The 10,464-nt window shown below is 41.3% G+C and overlaps 1 protein-coding gene across 1 annotated transcript in view; it reads left to right on the plus strand.

Annotated features, from left to right (window-relative positions):
• Nucleotides 1–10,242, plus strand: part of LOC137323423 (activin receptor type-1B) — a 52,471-nt gene extending 42,229 nt beyond the window's left edge. The window contains exons 8-9 of the mRNA XM_067986897.1: nucleotides 1,695–1,825; nucleotides 10,126–10,242. Coding sequence (XP_067842998.1) covers nucleotides 1,695–1,825; nucleotides 10,126–10,242 — 248 coding nt within the window. The remainder of the gene's footprint in view (nucleotides 1–1,694; nucleotides 1,826–10,125) is intronic.
• Nucleotides 10,243–10,464: the final 222 nt, after the last annotated feature.

Here is a 10,464-nt window from a genome sequence, read left to right on the forward strand (position 1 = left end):
AGAGCCTCTGCGATTTCCTCCCTTGCTTCTTTTAACAGTCTGGGATACATTTCATCCGGGCCTGGTGATTTATCTACTTTCAAAGATACTAATCCCGTTAATATTTCCTCTCTCACTATGTTTATCCTACCCAATATTTCACAATCCTCCTTAACTACAATGTCTGCACCGTCCCTCTCTTTTGTGAAGACAGACGCAAAGTATTCATTAAGAACTATATCAACGTCTTCCTCCTCCACAAATAGGTTACCTTTTTGGTCTCTAATAGGCCTTACTCTTTCCTTAGTTATCTTCTTGCTCTTAATGTATTTATAAAACATCTTAGGGTTTTCCTTGATTTTACTTGCCAATATTTTTTCATTATGATGGACAGAAGATATTTACTAGAATGATTCCAGGGATGAGGGACTTTAGTTATTTGGATAGACTGGAGAAGCTGGGGTTGTTCTCCTTGGAACAGAGAAGGTTGCGAGGAGATTTGATAGAGGTATTCAAAATCATGAAGGGTCTAGACAGAGTAGATAGAGAAACTGTTCCCATTGGCGGAAGGGTCAAGAACCAGAGGACATAGATTTAAGGTGATTGGCAAAAGAACCAAAGGTGACATGAGGAAAAACTTTTTTACACAGCGAGTGGTTAGGATCTGGAATGCACTGCCAGAGGGAATAGTGGAGGCAAATTCAATCATGGCCTTCAAAAGGGAACTGGATAAGTATTTGAAAGGAAAAAAATTGCAGGGCGGGGAAGTGGGACTAGCTGGATTGCCCTTGCATAGAGCCGGCCCGGACTCGATGGGCCGAATGCTGTAACCTTTTTATGATTTTATGATCTGAAGTTATTGAAATCAGTGTTGAGTCCAGAAGGTTGTAAAGTGTCTAATCAAAAGATGAGGTGCTGCCATGAAAATCTTTTTGTGTGCGAAGCTAAATAGCTAGGTCAAGTGGGAAAGGATTACATAATAAAATTCAAGTTGGGGAAGGGATTCTTATTCCTAATCGGAAATAAGCAATTTTTAAAAAACTTTTTTCTCTCAATTTATTTGTATTTTCCTCGTGATTAATGGGTGTGAAGTGCAGGGATTTATTGACTATTATGAGTTAGAAATTTGGGTACACGGGTGGTGCAAGGAGCAATCCATGCATCTGAATGGTGAGGCCCAAGACAGCCTCGATATTGGGTGTCAGGCCTCATTCCCTTCAAGCCAGCAAAGAATGATCAAAGATAAGGCCGCTGCTAGCCTCGCAGCGGCCCTCAAGCAAGGGAGGACCGAGCCTGGGGAGATTGGATACCGGGGAATTAGGGGCCGGGAGATTAGAGGCCGGGGGGCAGGATTGGCAGCGATCAGGCGGAGATGTTGATAGTGGGTTACTCAGGGCTGGTGGTTGGACCTTTTCCTGTTGGAGATGATTGGCTGCCACATTTGTGGTGAGAATGTAAACTTCTATTTGTCAGCTTAAGCCTGGATGTTGTCCAGGTCCTGATGTCATGTAAATACACCCACCATTTGTTATATTGTAGATATCTATGATTATATGGAGGGGACTTTTATAATGGGCCAAAATAGATTTTTTAAATTGGGTATCTTTAAATGAATTTAATATAATATGAGCATTTTAACATTAATATGTTTAAGAAAAGTGTCACATTTGTGACAGTGCCATAATCAATAATGCATATGCCTATTTTTTACGTAGGACTCCACGATGAATACCAGTTGCCGTATTATGATCTTGTTCCTTCGGATCCTTCCATAGAAGATATGAAAAAAGTAGTCTGTGATCAAAAACTTAGGCCAAGCATTCCAAATCAATGGCAAAGCTTTGAGGTATGGCTTGCACTGTTTGTCAACTGATATTTGTACATTTTAAATTTATACAATTTTCAGCTCATTTCAGCATTAATGGCAGAGAACATATTAGTGTTCTATAGTCAGCTACCAGCTTTCATTTATTACCACAAATGATGTATATTTTTTAATCAACATGTATTTGCCAAATAGCTGAAGCAAACTGACAAAAGTGGTTTAAAACCAGCAATTTAAGGTACATTATAAAAAGAGCAATTAAACCAAACCATGCTAAGTAACTGCAAAAAAATATGATTTGCCTCAAAAACAGCATCAACACACTCCTACTTGATCAGCAAATTGGATAATCAATTATTGACCGTGTTAGTCATTAATTCTACTTAGAACTCACAAATTACATACACTTAGAGCTCACATTCACATCAGGTATTCCATTAACTTCTCCTTAAAGTGCGAGATGGAGATAACACAATAGTTTCAGAGCAAATCTTTCCATCTGTAACATATTGTGGCTTTGGTCTATTTTCTTCATAAGAAAGATGCCTACCTTTCCCCTGTCATCTCTCGAGCCTAAAAAGTAATCAAGCATACACAAAGATAAACTCTGTGGTCAGATGGAGCTAATTTTGCACAGAAACATTAAAGCAGGCCTGAAATGTCTGTCATCTCAATGAAACTGTTGTTCCTAGGGAACCAGTTTCTGGCAGTCTTTCTCTTGCAGTATCAAGGGCAGGTGGGCCTATGTCTGAAGCTCCCTCGTGCGCAGGCTTTGGTGAGGCGTTAAGGAAGCTGGCTTATTGCCACCAGCTGTAACGTCTGCAACCACTCCTTGCAGTCCACTGGAACTGGGCATAGGCTCTGAGGTGCTACTGGTCGGTGTCTGGACTGGATAGTTCAAATCAGGTCTTTGAAGCCTTGTGAAAGTGTCCTGTTAAAAGCATCTGTTGCAACGCTGTTGGCTTCCAGGGCATGACTGCAGTCTGCCTTTCAGGGAGCTGGTAAGAGGGCAGCACATTTATGCTACTCAGAAGGTGGAAGAACAGGGCACTCAATGTTAGATCAGGAAATCACAGTGTACAGGTCTCTGCCATTCATTTTTATACAATTTAAATTGCAGTGCTCTATTCAGGCACAGTCAGGTGCAATCATTTGAAAAGCCATACAGGAAATTTAACTGTAATGCTATTCAGATGTAAAGTACGGACAAAGGATTAGTGCCAATAGTCCTCATTTTTCAGCCACTATTTGGGTACTAAGTCCAGGAAAATCAACCAGTTATACCTTACTTAAGTTTGAATCCATATTCCGTAATCCTGGAGCTTCGTAAGTACTGAGCTTTTTTGCTTGATGATCTTAAATATCTCAATAAGGTCATCTCTAAACTGCCTTGTTTCCATCCCTTGTACCCTTAATCTTTTGTCATAGCTCAAGTGCCCAATTCCCTTTTATAAGAAATAGGAGCAGGAGTAGGCCATACAGCCCCTCGAGCCTGCTCTTCCATTAATCAATTTAGTTGCCTTTCTTTGTACTCCCTCCAAGGCCAGGATGTCCCACCAGTGGTGAGATGTCCAGAACTGTACACGATACTCAAGGTAGGGTGGACCAGTGCTTTATATAAGCCAACTATCAGTTGTTAGGACTCGTGTTCTATTTCTTGAGCAAAAGATTCTATTTGCCATTTTCACCACTGCTGCACATTATGCTGGCGTTTTAAGGATATTTTCCACTAAAACCCACATCCTTCTCCTCTGTTGCTTCCTGGACTTTTCCCTATTATTTGTACTCTCATGGTTTGATTTCCTCCCCCAAATCTATGACATAGCATTTCTCTACATTAAAAGACATTTCCCACTTTTTGGCCCAATCTGTCCAGATCCCTTTGCAACTGGTCCACTCGTCCCATACTATTTATAGCTCCTCTCAGTTTGATTCCATTGGCAAATTTGGACGCATTTGTTACTGTCCCTTTCTCTGAATCTTTAATATACATTGAAAACACCATGTATATTGTATACCCCAGAACAGATTTCTAGGATACCCCACTAGTCACTCTTTTCCCTGTGGATACTGCTGCCTTTTGCATCCTCTGACTCAACCAGTTAATTAATCACTTCAAAAGTTTACCTCCCCTTCTATGCCTTTATATTTTGTAATTTCCAATGTGGTACTTTATAAAAGGCTTTGCTAAAGTTGCATCTACTGAGTTTGTCTTGCCAATTAACTCAGTTACATCCTCAAAGAACTCTAGTAGATCTGTGAGGCATGAACTATCATCTGTAAATCACTAGATTGATTCCTGGGATGAAACGGTTGTCCTATGAGGAGAGATTGAGTAGAATGGCCTATATTCTCTGGAGTTTAGAAGAATGAGAGGTGATCTCATTAAAACGTATAACATTTTTAGAGGGCTTGATAGGGGATGCTGAGAGGCTGTTTCCCTTGGCTGAGAGTCAAGAACTAGTGGTCATAGTCTCAGGATAAGAGGTTGGCCATTTTGGACTGAGATGAGGAAAAATTTCTTCACTCAGGGTTGTGAATCTTTGGAATTCACTACCCCAGAGTGCTGTGGGTACTCAGTCGTTGAGTATATTCAAAACTGAGGACAATAGATTTTTGGACACTAAGGGAATCAAGGGATATGGGGATAGAATGGGATAGTGGAGTTGAGGTAGAAGATTGGCCACAACCTTATTGAATGGCGGAGTAGGCTCGAGGGGCCGTGAGGCCTACTCCTGCTCCTATTTCTTATGTTCTTATGTGTATTGACTCCTTTTTATCATTCTTTGTTTCTCCTGATGCTTCACTATTCTCTCTTTTTCTGTTATTTTCCCAAACTACTAATGTCAAGATCATAGGTCTATAGCTCCCTGGGTTATTCTTTCACCCTTTTTCACAAATTGGCACCAAATTTGCTCTTCTCCAGTTTCTTAGCACAACTCCTGTATTTATCAATTCTCTTAACGTATCAGTCAAGATATGAACAATTTCATTTGCCACCTCCTTCAATACTCTGCTTTGAAGCCTGTTAGGGCTTGTTCTTTTTTAGTGTCCTTAGCCTGTATATCACTTCTATGTAGATAATTTCTATATCTATGTTTTCTTTCTCTCACCTTTTAAATTTTCTTCCTGTATGGGGATAATAATCCTTACATTCATTTGTAAATACTGCGCAAAGAAATCATTAAGAACATCTATTATTCCTTGGTCATTAGTTATCATATGCCCCTGGGATCTCTCAGGGTTTCCATTGTTTCCTTTGTCACCTGGTTTCCTTGAACATGTTTATAAAAACTTTTCATTTTTTATATTCGCTGCAGTCCTAATCTCATTGTGCCTTTGTCTTTCCTAATCAATGCCTTTTCTGTAGCAATGCCTATCTTAGCTGTTGTAAACAATTTTACAACACCAAGTTATAGTCCAACAAATTTATTTTAAATTCCACAAGCTTTCGGAGGCTTCCTCCTTCCTCAGGTGAACGGTGTGGAAATGACATTTTCGAATCCTTCGCATTTGAAAATCACAGAACAATGCCTGGTGATTACTGCCCGTTGCCAAGGCAATCACAGTGAGCAGACAGAAAGGTGTCACCTAAAAGGCCACCGAATATACAAACCCCCAAAAAAAAAGAGAGAGAGAGAAGGAAGACAGTCAATGACCCGTTCTATTAAAAACAGATAACATTTGTTTGCTGGTGGAGTTACGTGTAGTGTGACATGAACCCAAGATCCCGGTTGAGGCCGTCCTCATGGGTGCGGAACTTGGCTATCAATTTCTGCTCGACGATTTTGTGTTGTCGTGTGTCTCGAAGGCCGCCTTGGAGTATGCTTACCCGAAGGTCGGTGGCTGAATGTCCATGACTGCTGAAGTGTTCCCCGACAGGGAGAGAACCCTCCTGTTTAGTGATTGTTGCGCGGTGTCCGTTCATCCGTTGTTGCAGCGTCTGCATGGTCTCGCCAATGTACCATGCTCTGGGGCATCCTTTCCTGCAACATATGAGGTAGACAACGTTGGCCGAGTCACAGGAGTATGAACCGTGCACCTGGTGGGTGGTGTCCTCTCGTGTGATGGTGGTATCTGTGTCGATGATCTGGCATGTCTTGCAGAGGTTACCGTGGCAGGGTTGTGTGGTGTCGTGGACGCTGTTCTCCTGAAAGCTGGGTAATTTGCTGTGAACGATGGTTTGTTTGAGGTTGGGTGGCTGTTTAAAGGCGAGTAGTGGAGGTGTGGGGATGGCCATAGCGAGGTGTTCGTCATCATTGATGACATGTTGAAGGCTGCGGAGAACATGGCATAGTTTCTCCGCTCCGGGGAAGTACTGGACGATGAAGGGTACTCTGTTGGTTGCGTCCCGTGTTAGTCTTCTGAGGAGGTCTACCCGATATTTCGCTGTGGCCCGTCGAACTGTTGATCGATGAGTCGAGCATCATATCCCGTTCTTACTAGGGCGTCTTTCAGCGTCTGTAGGTGTCCATCGCGTTCCTCCTCGTCTGAGCAGACCCTGTGTATTCGCAGGGCCTGTCCATAGGGGATGGCCTCTTTGACGTGGTTAGGGTGGAAGCTGGAAAAGTGGAGCATCGTGAGGTTGCTCATGGGTGCGGAACTTGGCTATCAATTTCTGCTCGACGATTTTGCATTGTCGTGTGTCTCGAAGGCCGCCTTGGAGTATGCTTACCCGAAGGTCGGTGGCTGAATGTCCATGACTGCTGAAGTGTTCCCCGACAGGGAGAGAACCCTCCTGTTTGGCGATTGTTGCGCGGTGTCCGTTCATCCGTTGTCGCAGCGTCTGCATGGTCTCGCCAATGTACCATGGACTACTCCTCACGATGCTCCACTTTTCCAGCTTCCACCCTAACCACGTCAAAGAGGCCATCCCCTATGGACAGGCCCTGCGAATACACAGGGTCTGCTCAGACGAGGAGGAACGCGATGGACACCTACAGACGCTGAAAGACGCCCTAGTAAGAACGGGATATGATGCTCGACTCATCGATCAACAGTTCCGACGGGCTACAGCGAAATATCGCTGAGGTGCTGAGGTGCCCGTCTTTGATGGAGATTCGTGTGTCCAAGAAAGAAACTGATTCTGAGGAGTAGTCCATGGTACATTGGCGAGACCATGCAGACGCTGCGACAACGGATGAACGGACACCGCGCAACAATCGCCAAGCAGGAGGGTTCTCTCCCTGTCGGGGAACACTTCAGCAGTCATGGACATTCAGCCACCGACCTTCGGGTAAGCATACTCCAAGGCGGCCTTCGAGACACACGACAACGCAAAATCGTCGAGCAGAAATTGATAGCCAAGTTCCGCACCCATGAGGACGGCCTCAACCGGGATCTTGGGTTCATGTCACACTACACGTAACCCCACCAGCGAACAAATGTTATCTGTTTTTAATATAACGGTTCATTGACTGTCTTCCTTCTCTCTCTCTTTTTTTTGGGGGTTTGTATATTCGGTGGCCTTTTAGGTGACACCTTTCTGTCTGCTCACTGTGATTGCCTTGGCAACGGGCAGTAATCACCAGGCATTGTTCTGTGATTTTCAAATGCGAAGGATTCGAAAATGTCATTTCCACACCGTTCACCTGAGGAAGGAGGAAGCCTCCGAAAGCTTGTGGAATTTAAAATAAATTTGTTGGACTATAACTTGGTGTTGTAAAATTGTTTACAATTGTCAACCCCAGTCCATCACCAGCATCTCCACATCATATCTTAGCTGTAGTAATGCAAGATTTTTTTTGTCCCAACATCCCTTTCCAGAATCATTATTTTAAAATTCGAATTACTGTTGCTTTTATATTCCAATGTATGAGACTGCTGAGACAAAAATTCCTATTTTTGTCACAGAAATGATCACCCCTTTTATGCCTGATTTATTGTACACATCTGATTTTAAAAGCAACTGTATTCATTTAGGAATTCATCCTCCTGTTGACTGAATTGGTCTGATTGTACCAGATTTACTGGGAGCAGGGTGAAAGTGCCAGTCAACCAGACAGCTTGACTGAGCAAAATTAAGGCAGAAGAAACTGGTGTTCGGAACTGATACAGGTGATAAACGAGGACTACTTCCCTTTGAAAATATACATTTTTACATCAGGGTGTAAGTGAGATGTGACCAGATGCATAGTGAACCATAAACTTCTTAAAAGAGATTATTGGTTTACCTAAAGATATCAAGGACTGAATGGGACAAAATCTGATGTAGTAACAACAACAACAACAACAACAACAACAACAACAACATGCATTTACATAGCACCTTTAATGTAATAAAATCTCCCAAGGTGCTTCACAAAGGCATAAGGAATAAAAGGATGTCAAGCCAAAGAGTAGAGATTAGGAGGGGTGGTCAAAAGCTTTGTCATAGATGTAGGTTTTAAATAGGGTCTTAAAGTAACACAGAGAGGTGGAAAGGCAGAGGTGTTTAAGGAGAGAATTGCAGAGTGTGCGGTCTAGTTGGTTGAATACATAGCTGCTGATGGTGGAGCAAGGTTGTAGGATGCTCAAGAGGCCAGAGTCAGAGGAATGGAAATTTTGAGGGAGGGGTTCTAGGACTGGAGGAGGTTATAGAAATACGGGAGAGTCCATGGAGGGATTTAAACATAAGGATGAGAATTTTAAATTTGAGGCATTGAAGAACTGGGAACCAGTGTACATCAGTGAAGACAGGAGGGAAAGCAGGCAGGATTTGGTGCAGAGTAGGATGCAGGCAACAACTATTTTATTTCAATCTGGTCAAAGATAACCTGATTGTCGTCATCATAAGCATAACAATAACTCAACCTCAAAATTATAATAACACAGCATTAGCTGGGTTCAATGTAATATAGCATAACTCAGTCATATCCAAAGTTGAGGGCTATAGCACACGTTTGGCAAAGTTAGTCTTTTTCAGATTATATAGCAAAGTAACAGATAGCATTCATACTCTTCCTTTTTAACTCTATCTTGGATTAAATGAATATGAAAGCCTACAACCTCATTGATCCAGTAGCTATTTAAGTACTGTATTAAAACCCTTCCATCTTTCTCTACAGTGCATTGGTTTCAGCTTCTAGAGTACAATTTCAGCAAGTCACTTGTCATCATCTTTCTTCCTGGTTGTTCTTTTCCTAACTTTTAGCTAGTATTTGACATATAATTACACTATTTTTGAACACACTAGCACTGTAAACATTTGCCAATTTGCAAATTATATTTACAGACTTTTTTCTTTTAAAAACTTCTGATTTCTGAAATTTATTTCAAAAACCTTCCCTTTTAAGTACCTTGCCTTATCAAGTTTAAAGCATTATTGTTTTGGGCAATCTGATCCATCAATCAGTCCTCTTCAAAGATTGAGATTCCAGTAAAGTAGTGCAAACAAAGCTGTCCAAATAAGTTAACTTGCAGTTTAATGCAGAAGTAAACACTTCGCATGCTATTGTTCATAGAACCATCTCTAAAATTGCATCAAAAGTTGACAAATGTCTGGTAGAATCTCCTTGGCTCAGTGTACAAAAAATGGTACTTTAAACTCTTATCAGCTCAGATTTCAAGACTTCTTGTCTCCTACTTCCAATGACTGAATATATTCAAAGATGTATTCTTTATCTGATTGAACCTTTTGCTTATCAGGGTCATTTTGGGGTGAACAAATCTGGTCAGTGGTTTTTTTTTAACCTCTGTCAGCAATATTGTCATCTCTGAAATTGGCAGACAGTTATTAGCCTTGTGATGCCAGATTGGCTATAGCCTTTTCCAGAAACTGACAAGATTTAGTTTGTATGATGGGTGATATTAAAGTTCCTGCAGAGAAAAGAAGATTTGTTTTAGACATTGGCCCAATTTTGCATTGAAAATTATAGATCACCCTCACAGCCTGGGAAATGAGGGCCGAGTGCCATCAACAGACTCTGGCAGCTCACTCCATAAAACCATCCTGCTTTTCTCAGGAATTCAGTTGAGATTGCTTGGATATTTATTTGAGAAAAGTTGACCTGAGAACTGAGGACACTAGCTTTTGTCCTAAAATGTTGTAGGGATATGAATTATGTAAAGTGAATGAGAAGCGGTATGATATATTTAAATTCTTTCATTAAATCCGATCTATTTATTTGTTTCAATAATATTTTGTTTAATTATTATTTAAAATGTTGCTACTACAAGCTAAGGAATATAAACAATACCAAAAGATAGATTGTATTATTGAAACTGCTATTATTAATCTAGTGTTAATTGCTGCGTATGTTCTAACCCTAATAACAGCGCTGGCTGATTATTAGCAACTGAAGCAAATAAATATGTAACTTTTCTTTGGTTTGATTTTAAAGGCACTACGGGTGATGGGTAAAATCATGCGGGAATGTTGGTATGCCAATGGAGCAGCACGACTCACAGCACTTCGCATCAAGAAAACCCTCTCCCAACTAAGTGTGCAGGAACAGTGAGCATCCAGTGGTCATTATGCTACCTCACAACTGCCAAGTGCCCAAACCTCAGAATTGAAAAGTTGCTTCTGCCAATAAATTGAGAACCAGGTACTGTCAGTGTTTATATTTACAAAGATGAAATAGTGACAAATCTGTCTGAAGATTGGTTAAAAGATGTGATTGGCCAGGTTAATTAACCAGAGTAGCAATGGCATTTGGTTCTCTTTCTTGTCAACAAAA

The sequence above is a fragment of the Heptranchias perlo genome, chromosome 7 (genome assembly GCF_035084215.1).
Source record: "Heptranchias perlo isolate sHepPer1 chromosome 7, sHepPer1.hap1, whole genome shotgun sequence".
Lineage (NCBI taxonomy): Eukaryota > Metazoa > Chordata > Chondrichthyes > Hexanchiformes > Hexanchidae > Heptranchias > Heptranchias perlo.